The sequence below is a fragment of the Dromaius novaehollandiae genome, chromosome W (assembly GCF_036370855.1).
Source record: "Dromaius novaehollandiae isolate bDroNov1 chromosome W, bDroNov1.hap1, whole genome shotgun sequence".
In the NCBI taxonomy this organism is placed as follows: domain Eukaryota; kingdom Metazoa; phylum Chordata; class Aves; order Casuariiformes; family Dromaiidae; genus Dromaius; species Dromaius novaehollandiae.
The window spans coordinates 42517373-42540734 of record NC_088130.1 but is presented as its reverse complement, the minus strand read 5'-3'; the positions used below and the strand labels follow the sequence as shown (position 1 = coordinate 42540734).

General features: G+C 38.4%; 1 protein-coding gene across 3 annotated transcripts in view; it reads left to right on the top strand.

Moving 5' to 3' along the window:
* Positions 1-23362, top strand: part of LOC112988732 (small ribosomal subunit protein mS27) — a 51086-nt gene that overhangs the window by 2312 nt on the left and 25412 nt on the right. For all 3 annotated transcript variants that reach the window (XM_064500831.1, XM_064500830.1, XM_064500832.1), the window contains exons 3-4: positions 5380-5450; positions 7464-7522. In XM_064500831.1, the coding sequence (XP_064356901.1) occupies positions 5380-5450; positions 7464-7522 (130 nt within the window). The remainder of the gene's footprint in view (positions 1-5379; positions 5451-7463; positions 7523-23362) is intronic.

Below are 23362 nucleotides of genomic sequence, written 5' to 3'. Positions count from 1 at the left end.
TGTATTTCTTACTGAAATTTTGTATTCTTTGGGGGAAAAATATTTCAGATATGTTTTACATTAAACTACAGTACTGAAATCCCTTTCGGGAATTTCATAGATAAACTCCTCTTTGGCTAGTCTATATGTCAGATGACATTCCACTATCTTTCTGGTGAATATGTTGCATGGAAAGCATCATGGCAAAGTTTTTTCTAGGCTAAAGATATAAATACGTTATTTGATACCGTGAGTAAAACTGTCATAGAGAATCCCTTAATGCACACTCTTTATCTTCCATTTTTCATTCCTGAGTTTTCTGTGTCCTTGAATGATATTTGTTAACTGTAACACAGATTATGGGGCTGGAAAAAGAATCAACAAGTGGAATTCAAGGGCTTTTGTCAGGCGGGAAGACAGACAGTGATCAGAATGATGTCTTTAGCATTATATGCATTAATTTGTTTTTGTTACTTGCCCATGAACCGATAGATTGATACTGTCAAGTTGTTTTACTCTACATGGGCCAGAACCAGCTGGAGGGTGCTCATGACTGTAGCCTGGATCCTTCAGAGACTGTTGTACCTTGTAACACTTTACGATGAATGGGACTGGTCTCCTCAGAGTAAGCCTTTTTTGGGTTGGAGCCACAGACTTTCATAAACAGGGATGTGTTTGAATCAGTCACCTCCAGATGAAAAATGATTCTTATTTTGACCAACTTCCTAGGGAACAGAAATCCATTGTAAAGAAAAACATTGTTGTGCAAGCACTTGTACAGTTAATGTCTGGCTTCCCCCAGGCTTGCCAAGACCTTTTGTGACTCTTTGGCTAGCAAATTTCTAGCTGCTGCTCTGCTAAAGACCTTGGTCCAAAGCAGATGCCTCCTCCATGCTCTCTGAAGAACTACTTTGCATTTTCATTTTGTGTTCACAGAAAAGAGAAAACAAGTTAACACAGTGTCAGCTGCATTAGCATTTTCAAAGAGAAGACAGCACCACAGACATCTGCTCTGTAGCTGTCAGTTGTATGTTTGCACATACCATCTTGTGTATAGTGACTGGTGACTATAGCTAGAGTGAATTCCCTGTATTCAGGAGATACTCTTTTATTTGGGTATTTCAAACACTGTTTCAGAGCTGTTATGCAAAATTGTGTCATGAGAATATATCTGCAGAAAAAAATGTTTTGATTTAAATTCCATTCTGTTTCTCTGCTACAATGCTGTGGTGCTGCCCTGGACTCTGACTCATTTACCATGTCCATATAAGACACTGTTTATTCTCTTCTCCGTAAGAATAAGTGCACGTGATTGTAGTCTCAGTTTAGCCTGAGTGGGCTTAGCAAACCTCAGTATTGAAAAAGGTGTCGGAAAGAACAAGATTGTGTTTTGTGTACAGAAACACACTTGTTCAAGAAACTAAGGGCTGATAACACCATAATTTGCTATTTGTAAACTGCTGACTGGTAGGAAGATATCTGCTTAGTAGTAACTTGGATTCCACTTACTAAAAATCAGATATCAAGGAAACAGGAGGCATAGCTGGACTTAGATTCTCTAATGTTGCAGTTGGTTTGTCACTAACAAGAATAAAATGAGGTGACAGTAAGTGAAGTGTCTTGATGACAAGCCGGGGACATTATCAAAATCCAAGGGGATGGCAAAAAGCAAGTGAAATAGAAAACATCTTTTTGGTTAGAAAAGCTCGTAGTATCAGAAGTGGCTCATCAGCTGTCTGGGAGGAACACCAGGTGGCAGTGCAGCCTTTGCAGACTTGAATAATTTCCATTCAAAGCATACTCTGGTATAAAGCTGTAGGTCTTTCCAGAAGCTACTAGGGATGTGGATATTGTGAGAAGTATAGAACATAGATTTGTAAGGCAGAGTATTCACCTCAGCCTTCCTTTATGTTTTTCTTGTGCCTACAAAATAAATCAGGGCTTTCTTTTATGAAAACTAAATGTTTGCCTGTGAGTTCTGCCCATCATCCCTAGGACAGGTAAACTTTGGGTGACAGTTCTGTCAGCTTTCCAGTTGCTGCCCCAACACTGGATTTCAACCCTGTCCTGGAGGGATCACTGCTAAGAGTGAGAGGGTAGCTCATATTCCAAGACTATTCCACTTGTCAGAGTGGTTATATGCTGTGGATGGGCGTACGCTGGGAATCGAACTGAAACCGTATGGATTTTGTAGGCAACCAGGTAAGTGCTAGATGTCATAAATAGTAATTTGGAAGGTGAGGGACTGTGTTTTCCCGATTGTTGTCCTGAATCGCCCAGTTGCGGGAAGCAAGAAATTGAGTTTCTGTGAACAAAGGAAAAAAAAATAAAAGCGAATGTAAAATCCTAAATGCTGTTTTAAAGACAACTGTCAAGTCACACCCAAAAGTGAAATGCCCTCTGCTCAGACTTAGTTTGTTAGTTTGTTTACATCCGTGAGGTACTGCAAGATACAAAAATATTTTTGTAGAGGAATTAAAGTTTTGTAAAAGTTAATTTTATATTAATTCATTTTTAAACAATAGGTGTAAGAGAGTTGATATCTAGTGTCCTTTTTGGTAATGACTAGCAGATAAATAATGTAAAAGTACTTGCAACATATATCTGTTAGAATGTACATAAGATTTTACTTTGGCCATAAAAGCACTCGCTTTCTATAGTAACCTTAGCACTCAGGTTTTACTACCAACAGTGCTAAAAGACTTGAGCATTCACATTCTTGCATTCTGGTATTTCTATCAGGATATTTTTGATTGACAGAAAGCAATAATGTTGATTATTGAACAGCAGTTCACAGGGTAAGCTTGGTTCACAGAAGGTAGCTGAATTATTTCAAATCATGAATCTGAGGAAAAAAAAAAGCTGCTCTTTGAAGAAAGCATACCAGGAAAGGATTACTCATTGCAAATTATTTGTGTTTAGAAACTACAGCAGAAACTGCAGTTTGTCTGGCAACAAAGCTATATTTCCAATTAACTTGATTTGCGTCTTATTCTTTAAGGTTTAATCAGCTTTCATTTTATCATGATGCTTTATGCCAGAGCTGATGGATAAGTGCTTCATGTTGTTTTCCATGCTAAAGTTTTGATGGAGAGTTCCAGCTTTTCAGACAGCACAAAAGGTCAATCATTAAAATTCTGTGTGAATGCTCGTGGAGGAGGCCTGTATATAAATGGCTAGCAGTCTTGGGATCCTGCACTCTTGGCATTGTATTCATTTGGTTTATATTTTACTTCAGTGTGTCAGGGTTTTCTGAGATGGGCTCTTCAGCTTCATGAGCACCTACACAAAAGAAATCCTAGGCTCAGGGCCTTAGCGTGGCCTGTGACGGTCTTAGGTATCAGCTTCTGTTTCTCAAAGGGAGATGAATGACAACTCGGTGAATTGGGAAAAGTGGTTCTGGAGTAGATAAATATGATCCCAACCTGTGCAGTTGTTCATCTCAGAGTGACGTTGCCATGTCATTTAAACAAAGCAGATTTCTGAGTGAATACTTACCAATGATTTTTTCAGCTATTTCTGAGTGCAGATGAAGGATGACAGCTCACAGTTGGCTTAGTATGTTTAGGCAAACTTTTAGCCTTTTTCTCATTCCTGTCAACTTGACTTGGCTGCAACATCTGTTCTCTCTAACTTCTAATGCTACTGATTGTGCTTCCTGTGGAGTGGTACCATGCTCTACCATAATCTTCTCATGAGTGGTGGAGAGAAGTGTAATATAGAGTTCTTCTTATAATGATATTCCCACAGAAAATTCATAATCATTAAAAGAGTTGTCTCCTGTTACAGTGATTATGCAGTACAGAATGACATTGGTGGCCCACCTCATCTCAACATTTTGTGTTGTATTTCGTCCGAGCTGATACTTCCTCAGTACCCTTGTGATCATGTGATGTTGCCTGCCTCTCCTCAGCCAGAAATAACTACATGTCAGGAATGGTTTTTTGTGTGTTTTGAAAAGTACCCCAAGTGCCTCAGGAAGATGCTGTGTAAATACGAAATACTGGTATGCGGTGGACAGCAACTTTATTCAGACTAGGAGTTTAACACTTAACTCCAAACCAAGACTCCAGCATTTTACTGCAGCAACAATCTTTGCATGTGTGTTGTAATTAGAGAAAGTACCTGTAAGATCACAGTAGCACTGAATGCTGTTGTTACTATTAGAACTGCATGTAACCCTTAGTATTTACTAGTGGTACAGGAGTGTTTTTAAAATGATGGATAGTGATACTACTTTTAAAATGATGGATAGTGATATTGCTTGTTCTGTGGACAATGCGTTCACAAACTGCATCCCTCAGAGACACTGCTTGCTGTTGGTGCAATGCTGCTTCCTGATTACCTGTCCTTGCCAGTTTTGCCAGAGTGGAAGGGTTAGTCGACTGTGATGTGGTGCTGCAAATTATGCCCACCTCATGTTTCACTGAGGTGCGGAGTTCAGGTGACTGTTGTGACCTTTGTGGAAAATGAATTGCAAAGCTAGCCAGCCCATCAATTCTTGCAGCATGGCCAATGGGGCTGATCCAGAGGTGTAAAAGGAGGCTATTGCTGGATTAAAAACAGCTGGAGTCTCCATATGCAAAGGATGAAGGGAGGTGCTAGGGATGCAGAGAGCATACTTAGGGTTCCCGGTGCTGGAAGGTGCAGGAGGATAGAAAGTATATGATGGATGTCTCTAAATATTATAGATGGAATGCCATCAGTATGGGCCTCTGGAAGGAGGCAAACAGCTGACACTAAGTACACAGTAAACAGCTTACTCTTCCTGGGCCGTCATTATTTTCCATGAAGAATACAAAAATAAACTCCAGATTATTATATTCATCAAGTTCAGTGTTCGGCTACTTGTTAAAGAGTCAGAAGCTTGAAGTTCCTGTGTGGTCAAATTAATATTGTTATATGACTGCTGAAACAGAAAGCTATAAAGTTAATAAGGTACTGGCCCAGTGCCCAATTTGATTAACTGGATTTCTTTGAATTGCTGTTTGTGCCTGTAGGGTTTATCAGAGTGGTACTGCTTGTTTCTGTGTCTCATTGTTTTACCATAAAATGAAGGAGAAACCCACCCCAAAAGCACTGTCCGGCAAATGCTAAGCTTGAAAGCAAATGTGAATTTTCAAGGTATCTACTCAGGTTTTTTAGCTATAGCTATAGTATAAAATCATCATGTTGAAAATCCCTCCATATATTATTTTCTATTCAAATATTTCTCAAATAATTAAACAGTAATTGATAGTATTGTTTTCATACAATTTCAGAATGAGAAGAATTACAGAAGACGTTATTAGGAAACCAATATTAAACTTCATGGACATAGGTTCTGTTCCAAGTTATATGATAGCTCTAGATTTTCCTATAATCTCAGCTGATTAAACATTCTTTTTCTGTTTTCTGCAGCTGAATTAGCCACCTTAATGGACAGAACCTATGAAAGAAAGCTGCCTGTCAGCTCTTTGACAATAGCCCGGGTAAGGAATAAATTCCAGTCATAAAGTGATAGGAATGACAATAGAATGCTTATGAAATCAAGTGAGCTCAGAGGGGATAAATGATATCACCTCTGCTGGGAGTTCTGGGATCATAAATGTCTTGTTATACTGTTAAATTGCTGTGTAAAACTGTTTTATTGTTACTTTGTGCTCATTAGTTAGTACCTGGGCTGTAGGCTTTTCAAAAAGGAAATACGTTATTTTTCTGTTAGGTAGAGTGTTCAGCAAAGTGGAGCTTCGCTCTGTTACTAGGCTATGTATTTTCATAATATATGTTCCCTGCCTTTTTGTGGTTTCTGTCTTTGTCAGTAAGAGCTTTAACACCCCACCCCCTCAGGCACCTTATAAGAACCCAGCCTGCTAAGGGAATGCATTGAATTAGCACACTGCCTATCTGCCTGCATCTTCCTATACCTCTTGGCTCCTTTGGGAATAAGGCAGAGGTGGCTACATTTTGCTGCTACGATTTTCTTTCTTCACCTCAGCAGACTCTGGCAGGACAAATGCTGACATGGGTTAAGTGAAGCCATTACTCTTACTGGAATTAGTAACCAGAGCCATCCTTTGGATGGTTTAATCTGGGAAGGGGAAGTGGAGGCAGAGATGCAATATGTGCTTTTAAGTTCTTTATGTAAATGGGTTGTACTGAGAAAGCAGAATAAACATGGCACTTCATTTTTAAAATCAAGTTTCAAAATACAAAATTATCCAAAAAAGCTGAGTTGCCACCCTGGCACCTCAGTGACAGTTACACTAATTAGGATCATCTGTACCAGCAATTGAAGAGTCATAGAACATTTTGTACCATAACCAAACATTGTCGATCATTTCTTCTGAGACACTGTCCACGAGGGAAGTGGGTGTTCCTCTCCCCTTTTGTTATTTAATCAGCTTTATTCCTTTTCTTCTTCACACTCCTGCTTTGGGATGATATTTTTTCTGCAGAGGTAGCATTTCCAGACTGTCAAATAGCCCCACTTTCCAATACCTGTAGTTCACAGATAAGATTCTCATTTTCTAAAATATTGATAAAGCGCACAGGCATGCTATTGCCATACTCAAAGATGAGATCTACATGTAGACAGTGTGCAAGGAGAAATAAGAAACTGGAGAGCAAATCAGCTGAAACTATTGTTTTTAGTTTACTCTTAGGATAAAGAGAAACACTGACCTTGAGATCATGCTGTTTATATATTCTGAGCTAAAGGCATTATATAGTGGAGTCTCTGGAGTGTTCCAGCATCTTTATGCTCGTGTTAGTTCAATCTACAGGAAAACAGAATTCATTGTTACCATAAGACAAAGTCTGGTTGAAAAATTTGCTTTGATTTAAACATTTGGTAGCAGTGAAAATTTTGTAAGATTGCCTGGGGTAGATGAGGTTTTACATGGCAAGAAAGTTATACTTAAAGTCTTTTGGGGGATATTATTCTTTTTTTCATACTGTTATTTATTTGTGCTCTGAGAGATTCTAGGTAAGACTGAGACTAGGGAAATACAAGATAATATTGCCCCTGTACTTCAGAATTTATAGTATGAATAGGCAAGACAGATAAACGTTAGGGAAATAATGCTTTTTAGAAAGAGAACTAAGGCATGTTGAGAATTACCCAAATCAGAAAGAAGAGTTAAGAACTAAATGTGGATTCAAATTAAAGGATGTGATTAAAGTGGAAGTAATTCAGAGGGGAGCAACAGAAGTAGTGGGTACTGGATTATATGGACATCATTCTCAGGTGGTCTCCATGTTTTCAAGATATGTAGCATTTCTTAGAGGTTGGTGTAGTCTTTTCTGGGTCATTTTAAAAAGACTTTACTTTTAGCAGTGTAGGAGGAACCTGTCTAGTAGTAAACAAAGATCTGAAGACCTCCATTACTGTCAAACACTTAAATATGCGATACAAATGTACTCCGTTTATTCAAGTGGCATTTTATTCTAATATGCTTTGTGAGTGCTCTCTCTGAAGCTTCTATTTCTTATTTTTCAATCAGTTTGTTGACAACATTTCTTCACGAGAGGAGGTGGATCAAGCTGAATATTACCTTTACAAGTAAGTGTCTTTCCTCCGGACATAGACTTAGAGACATGCAAGTAAATACCATGAAGCCTTGACATTTTAAGATTCTGACTCTCTCCAGCATATTGGCTTAGATTTCTCTGTTTCAAAATATGTGCATCTACTTGTCTTATAACTCACACCTGAGGGCGTTTTGAAAACTTTTGCTATTGTTATGGCTACCCTCTTTCCTGACCTCTGGCATCAATGGCAGTGAAGCCTGCTAGTCTGAGCCGCTGAACAGCTAATACAACTGCCAGCTATGACTTAAATTAGGGATGCTGAAATTGTAAGGAATTTTGTCTATTTACATTTTTTCCTTCTGTTGCTTTTTTTTCCCCTTCCCTAAGTCACAATTTAACTAAGTTGGGTATGTGTGTGTTTGCATGTGTAAGAGTAGGACTCAGGGAAGCTTTTAAGTTTGTTTCCTCCGAACGGGACTCAGGGAAGCTTTTAAGTTTGTTTCCTCCAAACAAGCAGGACAGAGAACTGGGTTGCTGTGGTAATGATCAAGTCAGCAAGACTAAAGGAAGTATAGTTGTTTATCCCCTTGGAACTTTATGTGTTCCAGATAAGCTGTGTAGTTCACCTTATGCAAGGGTTTGGGGTGTTTTTGCAACTATATTTATGTTTACTGAAGTTTATTTGGTACCTTTTCTGCTAGCATGAAGTTGAGTGCTCGCTTGCCTCAGATCAAAACATCTCAATATTGACTTTGAGAAGGCAGTCAATCTTGCTGATCACTAAAGTAAATTATCACTTTTATGGATGGTTACACATACATTTTGAGAACTGATTTTCCTGATGGAGAAAGTAACTGATCCTTTCCAATTTCATGAGAAAACATTTACTTTACAAATAATGTCAGGTTGTTATTTGTAAATAATAATGTTTGTTATTTTAACAAAGAAATTTACCATCTGATTGCTTTAAGTATATGTATATTTGTAAGTGCACAACTGCAGTAGACTTCAGATCTCTGATTATGAACTTCTGGTACTAGCGGGGAAGTAGTTGAACTTCAGAGCTTCAAGATGGAAATGAAAGAAACCCTGTTTGTTAATACTAGCAATATCCTAAAATAAAAAAATAAAAGGTTGGGGAAGACTCTTTCACAGAGCACAGGTTAGTGGAACTTTCATTCCTTCTGGTCAAGGTCTCGTTAATCCCTAAATAATCAGACAAAATCTATGGGGATCCTGTATTACGGCGCTTCCTCTCCAAAAGATACTTCTCAGTGGGCAGAAATCACTTTTCCATTCTGCAAAAAGTCTTGATTAGAAGAAGACAGGAGAAAGTAAAGCCTGTTTAAGGCAAGCCCTTTTTTTGGCTTGTTTTAAAGGTGTACTGCTAGTGCCTTTTGTTAACATATTTGAAGATTCTCATATAGGTTGTACCCCACAAGCTCCAGCTCTTGTTGTTGGTCAAGTCAAGCTCTGTAGGGTAAGGGATCTTCTAATGCCCAGACATCAAGAGGAAGGTGTGGTAGTTTAATTGTTCAGTCCCAAAATGGTGTAGACAAAAACCAGATAGTCAGGGTGAGCAATTCATATCTGATATATCTTATGGGCTTTTTCTCCCTTCTTGAAAGCAAGAAGTCCAGAGAGAATGACAAAAAAAAAATTGTGAGCATAGAAAAGCTTCTTTAATAAGAAGGAAAAAATAGATAGAATAGGAATCTTTAGCATATAAATAACTTTCCCACTGTTCATCTGTGCTTGGTTAGTACATCAGTTTAAAAACAGATTTTTATCCTTAAGACCACATTCTAAAGGAGAGATTAACAGTTCAAAAATAATTATAGCTATTTACCACTTCTCTAAGAAGTAATAATTCTCCTGTGGCTGGTGGGAGTATGGTTATGTGCACGTTAAATATGATAAGTCATAATTGATACAGATTTTAATAGCAAGTGAGGAGAAAATAGAAACGTACTGATGTGCGATGTGGCTTGTCAGAAAGGCATCAGTCAGAATTTTTCTTGTATGTGTTCCTATGATGCTGGTTGTTTTGGATTTTGCAAAATGTTTAGTCCTTTGGTGATGTTAGCATTAGTTTTCCAGGAGACTTCATTCCATCATCATCCATGAAACTACTTGTTCTCAAAATGCATTAATATGCAGGTAGTGAAGCAGTGCAGAGAGGTCTGCAATTCATGTGAAAATGTAAAAATCCCAATTATAACATCAGTTTCCCTTTCAAATGAAAATAAGTGTGCTAGCTTCAGGAAACAGGAGAAATGGTTGGTATCCGCAAAGTCTCTTTTATTGTTCTTTACATTTCGCACTTAGGCTAGAGTTCAAATGAAGGACATGTTTATAAAGAGATCTCTTTGCAGCTGGGAGGATGTTTGACACAGAAAAAGAGCACTGCATAGACTTCAGACAGCCACACCATGAGGCATAAAGGAGGCAGTAGGAAGGGAGAGTTAAGGAACAGACAAGCTTTGACAAGGAATCTCTTTTTTTGGCTTGTCACTGCCTTAATGTTAATGAAAAACAGTTCAAAGCACAATATTCTTTTTGCTTTATGTAATAAGGGTAAGCCTTTAAAAGTAGAGAAGAGAAGGAAGAAATAAAAAAACCCTTTTCATTGATACTGTCTAAGGTTTACAAATTTGTTGTGAGCAAATGTTATGTATATTTCCTGATAACTTGGCTGTGTGTGCGTTTACCTGAACATAAATAAGCAGAACATTCCCAAACAAAGTGCTGTGTTTTTTCCCCTAACTGCCTACAGAATATAAGGGGGAGATTTTGGTGCCCCTCCCCAGTGTTGGGTGCCTCCAGCAGTCTGAGGTGAAGGGTAGTCAGTTCCAAGTGGTCTGCAAGGCTGGGAAATGTTCCTGACCAAGAAGGGCGAACTGGTGGGAAGAATCAGAGGGAAATAAATGGCATTTCCGTGCTCCCTGTGTGTGTTTTTCTTGAAGATGGGAGTGCCAGAACTTTTAGTTGTAAACTTGGTAGAGTGGAGACTTACCTTGTATTGTGTCAGGCAGAACATAGTTTTGAAAAGTGGTATTCAGGAGCATTATAATGTATTTGGGATCTTGAGATACGATATATGTATTATATTCAGACCTGTTTCAACCTTCTATGCTTTTAAAGCAATGGATCTCAAGCCATACTGTCTTCACAGAGGATCTTGGGCTCTCAAGAATAGCTTTGTGGAAGCTGCTATACTACTTTGTGGGACATGTCAGTAAGATGGTAAAGGCCATTCTGAGGCATGATGTCATCTGCTTTCAGTGCTCCTCTTTTTGTTCTCTTCTGAATACCAGCCCCCCCCCCCCCCCCCCCCGCCCCGCCATTTACTGTCAGACTTAAAAAATCCTTTCATCTCCTAGGATCCCAGCAGAAATTCTAATCAGAATGCAGAGCACTTTCTGCCAGATCAAAGACCTGCAGTTTGCCTCACTTTGTCCTGTCTCACTGAGATGTCACTATTTCTCACTTTGGGGTGGTTTTTGGATGATAGGAACCTTAGCATAATGGAGAGAAGTTTTACGGTGACGTAACTCTGCTGATTCTGTGGGTAGGTTTTGTGCTAACAAAGATTTTGAATGTGTTGGAAAGCTATTGTGAAAGTTTAATGTTGAGATTCCTTGAGAGGCTTTCTAATTGCATTAAACCCATGACCACAGTGTTGAAAAAAGTATACATGCAGCCTGTAAAATGTAGATGTTTGTGTGCTGTGTGTGGATATACTCTTTACATTCTTGCACAGTCTACTTGGAATTTTTCATTGCTTTTACTTGATTGATATTTATTTGTTGGAAATGCAATTATTTCTGCATATTTTTATATGTATTACCTGGGATCAGTAGCTGACTATGATCACAGAATGGTACAATATCAAACTATTAGAAGTTCTTCTTAAATATGCTATTCTTGCATCTTTCATGGTAGCTAGTTATATTTTTGAAGCCTGATACAGTCTCCATGTATAAGAAATTACGTTTTTTCCTTGCAGCGCCAGTATATCAGTAGTTAGTCCAACATTCATTCCCACTAATATGATACCTTGTTTCTGTATGTGTAGCTACAGGATGTAGTGAAAACCACTAACCTGTTCCTGTACAAATAGAAAAAAAAGATAGAGAACAGACTTAGACACACTCTACAAGATACTTGGTTCTTCCTTTGAGGTGCTTTCTTTGTCCTAAGGCTGGAGCTTACATACATTGCATCAGCTAGTAGGTCTTGGTTTTAACTTCCTCCACAGAAATGTGAGTGTAAAAGCAATAGAGATATAAAAATAAATGAATCAGAAGAATCTGTGTATTATTCAAGATGTGCAGCAACTGTCTTGAAATGATGTTGAAGAGTGGTGGAAGGGTCTTAGGGAAAAATACCATTGGTAGCCAGGCTGATACATTTTACCTGTCTGGGAACCTGCCTCAGCTGAGCAATCCAAAATAACTTTATTCTCAGATTCAAGCTGCTCTCTGGCAGATTGGGAGAAACAAGGAAGGGAAGCACCAGAGAGGTTTACATAATTAGGACTTTCAAGTGATTTGCAAATGATTGACAGGAATATCTATTTTTAATGCAATTGCATTGTGATGGCCAGTGCGTGATGTTGCTCCATGGAAGAATTGTTGGTCACCATCCAAGCAAGTCCTGTCAGATGTAAGGGTTGCAGTCTTACAGACTCTACAGCTCCTCTGGCTTCAGCATTCATGCATTTCTACATAGATGTGCGCATGTGCTTACTCTCCCTGTCATCTTTCAGGGTTTGTCCATTGTCCAGCCAGAGTCTGAACTGCAGTAGTCTTTGGAGAAGATAACTAGCAGCTCCATTTCAGAGCCCAGAACCAAGTCTCAGAAAGCTTAATCCTCTAGCCATATCTCATTCAAGTAGTTGTCACTGCAACTGTGCTATAAAGCATGGAATACCCATCTATAAGGATGTAACGCTGAAAAGCATTCAGAAGGTTCTCTTCCTGTAACGCAGAATTTTTTAGTCATCTGCTTTTCATAGTTCACCTATCCTTTCATGTAAGTTTTCCTTCAAGCTTGGCAGATAATGGAGAAGAAATTTCTAGGCTCCATGTATAAAGGCAGAAAACATTGAGAGACTTTCCCTAAACACTGCTCTTTTCTTTTCTTTATGTTGTGGACATTAAAGGGATAAACATTTGGATTTTAAAAACCTTTCATGTTTTCTAAAAAAAAAAAAAGGAGGAGGAAAAAAGATTCTTCTATAAGCAGAGTACATATATCAACCTAAGGAGGAAAAAACTCAAAACTTCTGGAGTATATAGAAAGATAAAGCCAGTCAGCTTCAGAAATAGAAAGAGCTGACTCAGTCCATACTCTGGGTAGGTGAATTTTTCATTTAGTAATGGGAGGAAGGCTTTCATTTCCATCCTTGCAAGAAAAAGAATATTAACAAAACTTTTCATATCCTTTAGCCAGCAGCTTTCTTGCCAGTGACCCAAAGCATTCTATATAGTAGCTAAAATAGACTGAAGTACGATGTGAGAGGTAAGAATTTAAGGCCCAGATCTTGACTGAATGTTGTGCTTGTTTAGAGCATCTGTTGTAGGAAAAAAGGTGATTTTGTCTCAGGATTTGGCTCATACTCTCTATAAAGTTAAATTTCAGTATATCCAGTGATGTTCTGGAGGTTGTTTTGTGAGTTCCTGCACCAGCAAAAAGCCTGGCTAGAGACAGATTTGTGCATTGTGTTTTGGAAATATTAAAAGTCTAGACAGAGGTGAAGTTGCAGCCAAAAATGTAAAGAGTTAGCAGTTCATATGAATGTGAATAAGTGGGGCAGAATAAAGTCTTTTATAAGCTTCAGAATTTAAAACATAGAAATACGCACAGAGATTTAATCAATTGCCAGCTTGGATGATAAATAATGGAAAGATACGTGTGGGAATTAACCCCCTCCAACTTCCCCTGAAATGAACTTCTGGTTCCATGGCAGCCCCTAAGTAGTAGCAGCGGCCAGTACCAGACAGCAGCTCCAAGCCCATGTGAACAGAAGAGGAAAGCATGTGAAGGTACAATTTCCATTGAACGCCCTCTGTAATGACTTTCCTAAGTAGTGTTAACCAGCATAGCAGTCCTGACTTCCACATAAGTGATGTTCAAGATTGCAGCTACTAGGATAAAAAACAGAATTTTTATCAGGCTTGAAACCCCACCCAGAACAACCATGTTACCTTCTTTGCAAAATGTTAACTTTGTGCTTATTGTATCCATCAACCTGAATCATTCCCTTATGGTGCAAGTATTCACTCTTTTTTGAACCAAAACAAATAGAGCAGAAAAAATAATGATGAACTACATCACTGAGAAATAATCTTGCCATGACGTAGACCATAGCTGTTTTACTACAGATAGGTTGATTTGAACTAGAATTATTTGAATTTTTGAATTTGATCCCAGTTAAAATCAGCAAAAAGAAACCTTGATTGAAATAACAGACTTGAACCATGTTTCATGTCGAAACTTTTATTCTAAACAAAGCCTCATTCCTGTCTTCTGGTAGCCCTTTAAGCCATTTTGATTTTTTTAATGTGGAATTATTATACTAAATTTGAAACTTTTTTTTAACTGACCAGGAAGATCATCATATATTTACTTATAAGGTTAAGAAGCATTTATTTGCAGGCTTAATTTATATGTTTGATTGTTTTAGAAGTATTTACCAGAGTGCTGTTTTTTTTCATGTAAGCTCTATTTGGAAATAAATTTGAATGAAAGTATCACTTTTCTGCAAATGTGCACATTTTAATGAGCATATAAACATTAATTTTATTAGATACAATGGGGAAAGCATTTGTCCAAACGTATTTTGCACTTAAAACTTAGTTATCAACTTAGTTATCAACTAAAGGAAGTATTCTATTTAGTGAAATTAGCTGATTTTCAAGACATCAAGATTTTAGTATCTTTAGATGCCAGTTTCTGTTTATTTTTTATTTAGAAGAGGTAAGCATGCTTTTCTGCTTTTTTCAATCCCAAATTGACTTTACTGAGCTGAACTAAACTGAATTTAGGAAAATAAAGAAGTTATTATCATTGCAGCTGTAGAAGGGGTAACAGCCATTAAAAATTCTGGTTTCAGTGGCTTAGTCAGTGACTTTCTCTAGTTTATGGTTATCGTGTTGGTAAAAATTGACTGTGAAACATGTACTGCTTGAGGAAAAAAGGTATTGAATACAAGTCATTGATTTCAGGGTTTTTTGATGAACAATTTATTTCAAATAGAAATGCCATTAAAAATTTTTATCAGCTTTAGCTTACTGAGTCACACTACTGCGGGACTGTAGTGTGAGTGAAAGTGGGGAAGCCATCTGAATAAATAGGTTAGGACATTGTAACTTCATCTATCTTCATATGTATGAAATAACAAAATAGGTTAAAAATGGGAGACCACTTATCATTTACTTTGGGGAATATACGTTTTTGTATCAGTGCAAACAGTATGTAATCAGAGTGCTGAACAGCTTAAATGTCACAGGGCCAAAAACCACAGAAATAAGTACAAAATCAAAAGGCTTCCAGATCAGGCAGAAAATTTCTTGGGAATGTCAGTGGTTGTGAGCATCTTAGTGTATTTAGTCATAAGGCACCTGAGAGAGTGAAGGGGGGTTATGAGATAAGTTATGGTGTTGATTCACTGCCATTAGGGATGATTTTCTATGGGGTGAATCAGCGTGTTTACTTATGTGAAATATAAAAGCAAGTGTGGGTGAGCTTCTCATAGGATGAAAACAATTATTTTTAATAAAATGGATTTTTAAGAGAGGGATGGGTATTTAGAGCTTGGATATGGTTTTTTGACATTGTAAATTTTATTCTGAAAAAAAAAAGGAGCCAAAGATGAATGTTACGCAAAAAGTAGTGTTGGCTCTCAAATGTCCTGGTGTTGGGTGTAGGAATCACGCAGCCTGCCACAGCCGTTAAGTTGAAAATACATGTTGGTTTTCATGTTGTAAAGCTGACTGACTTACCTCGGTTTATGCGGGATTTTCTGTTTGCCTTGTTTTTCTCTTGTTTGTAGCAGAAGGTAATGCTTATGGGAAGGTGGGACTAGAGATCCATTTAGAATGTGAAGCGTTTTGCAAGATTCAGGCCGTATTACTGAGCAGGTTAGCATGGAAAGAGATTATTTGCTTTCCTCCGTCCCCCCCCCTTTTTTTTAACCTCTATTGAATTTTTTTTGTCTTTACAATCTTTGAAGAAAAATTTCTCCAGGAGACAAATGTGTGTGCTAAGAACAGCTATTCAAGCCATTCATGACACCTTTGGTTTCCTACCATAGAAACAGTATCAGCCATTGCCAGGCGCACAGTAGCAGAGCTGGAACCAAAACATCTCTGTGAGAATTCCCATTCTGCTCCACCTCTCCATAAGGAGATTGTCAGTATTGTCGAATGATGCTAAATCAGGTGCTGGTTTTATAGAGTAGACTATGAAAACCAAGGGCATTGGAGTCTCTTTCTTTTGTTATCTCAGTCAACATACAAAATATAAGGCTAACATACATACTTTAATTAAAATTCCACTTGTTTTTGCTATATATAAGGAAAAACCTAGAATATCTTAATTTTAAATGCATAATTGCTGTATATAGAGAATGTTATGTTCCACAGGGCATGTAAGATGAACACACTTTGATCAAGCAAGTAAAAAAGGCCCACACCCATCTTATTAGGCATCCCAGAGTCAAAAAGAGTGTTTTGTACTTGGTTGATAACAATGAAGACATTTGGTTTAGTAATGTGATCCAGCAGAGTGTCTGTTGCATTGCACTCTGAGAATTTCCGTGGTTTTGATGTATGTTGCTGCCTAGTGTGTAGTAACAGATGGCAGATGTGATGCAGGTTCCAGAAGGGAAAAGCTTTTGGAAACAAAAGGAACATTAAGCTGACCTTGCTAGCAGATAAAATAGACAGTCAGTGTGCCGTAAGTATAGATCTGGTCTTCTTTTGTTTTATTATACACTATTGTAGACAAAATGGTTGTGACAAAATCAAAATTATTGTGACAGGGAGGAGAGAGAGCTGCTTTAGCATACATCTTTCCGGCATATGATTGGGAATGTTAATTTTCAAATATCTAGCTCTTTTATTCACAGAAATGGATGCTTGCGCTTTTGTAGGACAGAAAATATTTGATGAACCAGTAGTGATTAAGACATTTGAAAAATTATCTGGTTATATCCATCAGGCATAGATTGCTTTCTGGCCCCAGTAATAAAGAAATTTGAAAAGCTAACCTTTGTTGCTTGATTATTCCCATGGTTCATTTTTCCTAAATACTTTTGTCTTATTCAGAAATGTTCAAAAACATTAAAGTGCAAAAGAAAAGCAAATGGAAATAGGCAGGTATGTTTATCTAACTTGTATAGCATGTTATTTCCAGAGCATATACTTTCCTACCTGTGAAGAACTGTTCTACTTCCTAAGGGCAGAAGCAGCTCATGTTACAAACGGACTCACAAAATAATGCTTTGTTATAATTGGATAAAGGTACTGATAAGCAAAGGTCATAGCTTAACATTTTCCTGTAGTGGTTTCTGAGGTTATTTCTCTCTCTCTTTTCCAGAAATGGGAAAGTAAGGTGTAATTTTCTGAATGTAAGATGTCTAGTAGGGAAGAGGAAAAAAAATGAATTCAGGCTGCTTACCATTTTTTTCTTTTAATGCTGCTTTAATAGTGGGCTATTTTTAAAGCTGCATGCTCCAGATGACACATCTATACTGTCTGCTGGAATGAAGCCAGTTGCATTTTTGTTGCTTCTCTGTACCACGCACTGCAGTCACTCTGCTCAGCTACCTATGCCTGTCCCTTCTGCCAGAGTCCCAGTTACCTTTTCTTCCCTTTCTGTCTTTCACTTGGTGAATATTTGGTTCACAGACACAATGATCTTTTCCTTATTCTTTTCTCTTTTTTGGGGAAAGGGAGGGAGCAGGCCTCAGAAGTAGAAGCCAAAATGCCTCCTATCAGCTGATGATGCCTCATCATCATCATGCCCCTTACCTTACTGCTAAAATCCTGGCATACCCCCTTTCCCTGAAGTTACATGTCCCCAGGCCTCTCAGCCACCTCACTGTCTCCCCTTTGCTATGCCAGTTCAAAGCCTGAGGGGCTCTGTTAAACATGAGGTTGCTCATACATGGAATAACTCTGCTGCTGCTCTCTTCTTAGCAATTGTCACCCAGGCTAATCTTGTGGGACACTGGGGTGCACATCCTTAACATGTGCCAGGCAGAGTTATAGTCTCTGCCTCCTTGCTTTAATTTAATTACTGATCCATGTATGTGTGCAGGTACTCAGCTGGTTGAGTCAGGTCCATTGTAACTGGAGGAACCATGCGTTATTTCTTTGGACCAGGGGAGGATTTGGCCCAGATATTACTTCAGGGAGCATTTAAACAAGCAACAGTGAATGCTTTCTTTGGTTTGTTGTTAAAATTGGAAGTGGGTATACAAGAGAGCAGCTGGTAGAAGCTCTTGTTTTTTCAGCTGTAAATGTAGACACAATAAACACACTCTTTGTTGTTTCTCTTGCTGAAAAATGAACATGGATTTTGGATTTTTTTTCCTTTACTGCAGAACTTGTCAAGCTGAAAGCACTGAGATTTTGGCAATTGGCTTTGTAAGTGGGTCTGCACCTTTATGAGTAATCTCTTTTTCCAAGAATTGGTGTGTATATAAAGCTGGCTTTCATCTCTAAAGTCAACTTTGTGATCATCCTCTTTAAATTGTTGTTTATTTCATTCTGATCTCTCCTCTTCTTTCACTGCTGTTCTCATTAACTTTTCACAAAGGGGAAAACTACTCCTTTCTCCAGTCTAATCAGCCACTTTCTGCTTTGTTCCATTAGGAAATGAGCAGAGCAGGGCCAAATCCAGGCGCAGACAAAATAGATGGCCTCTTCTGGCAGTAGCCTGCTGGGAGTAAAACAGACATAGTCACCCTGCCTTACAATGCCTGTGCCAAAGCTCTGGAAAACCAGACTGTCTGCTGATGTTTCTACTGAGGGGATGGACAAGGTATAGCAACTACCATGAGAGCAGGGCAGGGGAGCCTTCATGGTAGGAGCAGAAAACTGAGCTCTCTTTGCAGGAGGAATTCCTCTCTTTCTCTTCCAGTGAATTTACTATCCTGCAGTGATCACCACTTCTCATAGGGCTTCCCTTATCCAGGTTTAATAGTATAGCAGCAGCTTCATCCCACACAAGATGATAGTCATGACTCTTTGGAGGAATTAAAAAAAAAACCCTGGAACATATCAGATTAATAATTGCACATAGTTGTAATGTTCCCCACCCTCCTTCCTGTCCGTCTTCTCTGTTCTCATGTGCAGTACACAACATGACATTTATAAGCCTCCTATACTGTGAGTGCCTCAGAGAGCTGGATGCTCCTAAATGTCAGTTCAGTGCCTAAACGTGAGAGCTGAGTAGGCCAGTGCAGCAAGGAGCAATGGCAGGATATACATGGGCTTGCATTGTGTACTAACGCTCAGCAGCAGCAGCGAAGCCAGCAGTGGGTTGTATTTGCGACTATCAGTCTTGGCTGTATTCCTATTCCAAAAGGGAAGGAACTGTAATCCTTTTGCATTTTCTCATCCTTCGTCTGTTTTGAGTCACACAACCTCATTTAGCTGTGCAGTTTGTACCTACCTACACAAGGGAAGGTTTGTCCCACAGTACATACAGGACTTGAAGTGAGTTACCTACTCTGTCTCTCTTTAAATAACGGATCTGACAATACAGTGTTTTTCTGAAAAGGACTACCTAAAAGTAAAACAGTCACAGGGCTGGTGAAAGCCCATAAATTTCAAACTGCCTAACAAAATGTTTAAGTCAGTTTTATCATGATTAACTTTAACTTGCTTAGTGTTCAGTGTGCTTGGTATCTTACACAACAGAGTGAGAGTCATTCCTGTCCCACCAGGCTTAAGAAGTTGTTTCATTGGGAAAAGCAAGGAAGCTGTTGCTTTTTGAGACATGACATCAGACAGATGGATTCAAGGTGGACTGCCCACTAGCAGCTTTGACCAGAATCAGATCTGAGAAGAACTGTTGGTCTGCTTCAGGTGTATTTTTCTCTATTTTCCCCGAGTAGGAACCTCAAACATCAAGCCCTGGCTGTGCACCTAAGGTTTACTTTTTGGAAATGGCTGCCTTTTGCCAGTGGCTGTGGCTGAAACTAGAAGTGAGCATCAGGTGTTGTGCTTAATATGGAAACTTCATTTGTTTTCCTTGACAGCTCATCATATAGGCCTGCCACCCCTTTGCTCATGGAGTGCAGAAGAGCAGCAATGCACAATGGAATCAGACTGTAGTGGTGAAGAATGAGGAGAACGCAGGTAGTAGGTTGAAATCAGGTTAACTTGAACTGTGCAAATATGGCAGTGAATCTGAAAAGGTGAAACTTGAACTGTGCAAATGACATTTTCTCAAGTGTTTGGCAGCATAATGTAAAGTTCAGCTCTTCCTGAGCTTAAATTGACTATTAAGATCTGTTCAGTAATTGTATCCTGACAGCAGTCTCTTGCCTGTACATTCTTTTTGTTCAGGTTGCATGTGGTATGAAACTGAACAAGTTTGCAGAATAAACAGTTTGGCACAGATGCTTCTATATTCCAGCTTTTGTACTCAAGCCAGAGAAATACATAACTTGTAATCTGTGCAAATTCAACTGTAATCAAACTGAGAAGTGTCAAAGGTTACATCAGAAGGTGTAACATTACAGTAGTCTGAAGCTAGTGTCTGGTGTGCTCCTGGGAGGTACTTTGTGAAGTGTAAGGAATTTGAGTTATGCATCTGACAGAATGATGTTCGTTTCTTCTCAAGTTAAATTTAGCCAGTACGTTAGATACCATTAAAAAGTCTCTGTTTGCAAATACTGCAATAGCGGTATCTAATAATAGGGGTTTTTTTTATCCTGCTCTTAGAATAAAAAGTCATTTCTGGTGAGATTGCTTTTGTTGATGGCATTTTTATGCACGCTCATAAAGCATTCCCTTTTAATATAATGTGAAAGAGGTGTGCTATAATAGTTTAAGCATAGTAGTAGAAGGCACAAACTCCTATATGTTGATCCTAACTCTGACTCAGTCCCCTCTGTCACTGAACAAACTATTGCAAAACTTCTCTGGAGTCCCAGTCTTGTCAGCTTGAAAACCCTGAGGTTTTGCCTCTCTGTCCAGCTTGGTTAATTTTTGATGGAACACAGACTTCGCCACGGCATCATCGCAAGAGGATGCAATAGTTTAAGTAAAGGTAGAGTAACAGAACTTTGGTTTTCACATTGGGGCTTTCAGTGGCTGAGAGGAGGACACTTTCTGAAGCATCTTAACTGCTTTATTTATTTCCAAAAATGTAACACTAATTAGTAATACCTAATGAGCTTTGAAACAATTTATTCCCTAAAATCACATAGTCTTACTCATAGCCCTGGTTTAAGAAAGCCCATGATATAAGTACTTTTTTTGGCACCCAAGAAGTTTTAAACTGACCTGCAATATGCAGTTAGTAGGAACTAGCTTTCTGCTTTGTACTGTTTTTCAAGTAGTCTTTAGGAGATCTCTCTCTCACTTTCTGCACAATGAACCAGGTACAAAGGCAACTGCAGCAATTACAAATTACAATTACAAACAAGCTTTCACAAACTTTTCTTTTTCCTTTTGAAAAATTCATCCAGTCAATAACTTGAGTACCAGCTTTCAGGCAGGTAGGAGAATCATTTGAACTAATGACTGCTATAACAGCCCTGGTGAAAAGGTAACAACTAAAAAGGTATTTTATTTACATATACCATTTTACAGGCATTGTGTTAATGAGTTTTCAGAGAGACGAGTTAAGATTCCAGCAGAAGTGACTTTTTGGAAAGCTATAATACAGTAAGTTTTAGTCTGATACACTTTGAAATTGCTGAGATTCAAAAACCTTCCCAAAGCAAGAAATCTAGTGTGTTGAACAGTTCTTGGTTTCTCTCTATATATTTTTCTATGCCAGGATACCAGGAAAAGATATAATTAATGCAAGTGTTGCTTTTAAATTAGGCTTTATTATGGTTGCATGGGGATGAGGAAAGGCACTAGAGATTATCTTATCAGAGTCACTATAGCAACAGCTCACCCCATCATTCTCTGTTTTCCTGAGCCTATGATACTCTCCGTTCTGTCACTAGATTATTAATGGCATTTATATTCAGAACCAGTCATTTCAACCGTAAAAAGCCCAGAAGTATTTTTAAGAGAGAGAAATCCTTGGAGCCATGTCCTTTACAGTCAGTAAAGGAGTAGTTTGGGGAAAGGTTGGGCTTTTTATTATTATTGTTATTATTAAGACAAGGTTTTTCTTTTTTTTAACTGATGCTCCTCAAAGAAGTTCAATTTTAGGATGAAAGTAGTGGAGTTCTTTATGTGAGTGAGAAGATAATCTGATTTCCTTGCCCATCTTTTCCAAAAGAACTGAGAGAGGTGGAGGGTGATGGGTAACGAGACATTCTATTCATCCTTGGACAGGAAAAATAGGAACACTGCATTAAAGTGTCTGATCTTTCAATTTCTTTCATTGTGCATATATTTTTAAGCAATAAGAAGTGAAGCAAATCTCCCATGCTGTCCACCTATATCATCATTCTGTCCTGACCGTAAAGAAGTAAAGCCCAAAAGGGGCTTGCTTGTTTCTTAGTTTGCATTTGTAATAAAACTTCTGAATGTTGATAAAATGACTTGCTTCTGTTTTCTGTGTGAACCTAAGCCAGACACCACGACCTTTTCTCAGTAGCAATATTTAAACTGCCAGAATGCTCTTTTCTCCCCCAGTCTCCTGGGGATCCCCAAATGGCCAGTTTTAGCTTCAGTGAGCTGGCAACCTTCCCTTTAACCTGAGTAGTTTAAATATTATGCTTAAAACAAGGAACCATGTTGCTATCAGAATTTTGAATGTTAACGCCTTTAATTTCTCACTAGACAAGGCCTGTGACTAAGGTCCTGTTATACCAGGTTGTGAAAGACGCGCAGAGCACATTCGCCAAATGAATATTGAAGACCTGACTCATGCTGGGACCGTTCTTTTGAGAAGGGAACTTCCTCTGGTGTCCTGTTGGGAAGCGCATGGTTCTGAAGTATTTTGAATCAATGTGGTTGTTAGAAGATATTTTCAGCAAACATATTTAACAGCCTGGAAGAGTCTTCCCAGGGACCGAGAGTGTGTCCTGGGAAGAAATATGTTGTTTGAGCCTGGGGTCTGGCTTTTGCTTTTCCACTCTGGTTATGATCTAATTAGTATAAAGGCTGGAGTAAATTCAAGGCAATCCTGTAGGATACTTAGGTTGATAATGTTTTCTGAAGGTTTATTCCTCTCTGCCCTTTGCAAATGATTCTAGAGGGGTTCAAGGCTGCCAGTTGTAACCTAATGGCAGAAGACTGGAAGAGCTGCCCCTCCAGTTCTGTTATGTTCACTGCTAGTAGACAGAAGGACAGATAAATCACTCAGGTATTTTCAGAGCCAAGAATCCCAATACAGTGTTTTAGATTTTGCTGTAGGCTCTAGATCTGCTGCTGTTACTGTTTCTTTTGTGGTGTTTTTTCTGTCTATTTATGTAGAAGTAAAGCATTTCTTTTGTGTTGCTGTATACTGCCTCTCCATTCATACATTGTTATGAAATTTATAATGTTTATAATGTCCAGTGTTTTAAAACTATTTGATGATTCTGTTTTTTCCTTTTAACATAATAAGAATGTTCTCTGTATTTTACTTACAAGGGTGCCTTAAATCCATGAAAAGCAAGATGATCATTTAAAGTGACATAATGTTGGGAGTTGACAACAATGGGCATAAATGCTTGTTG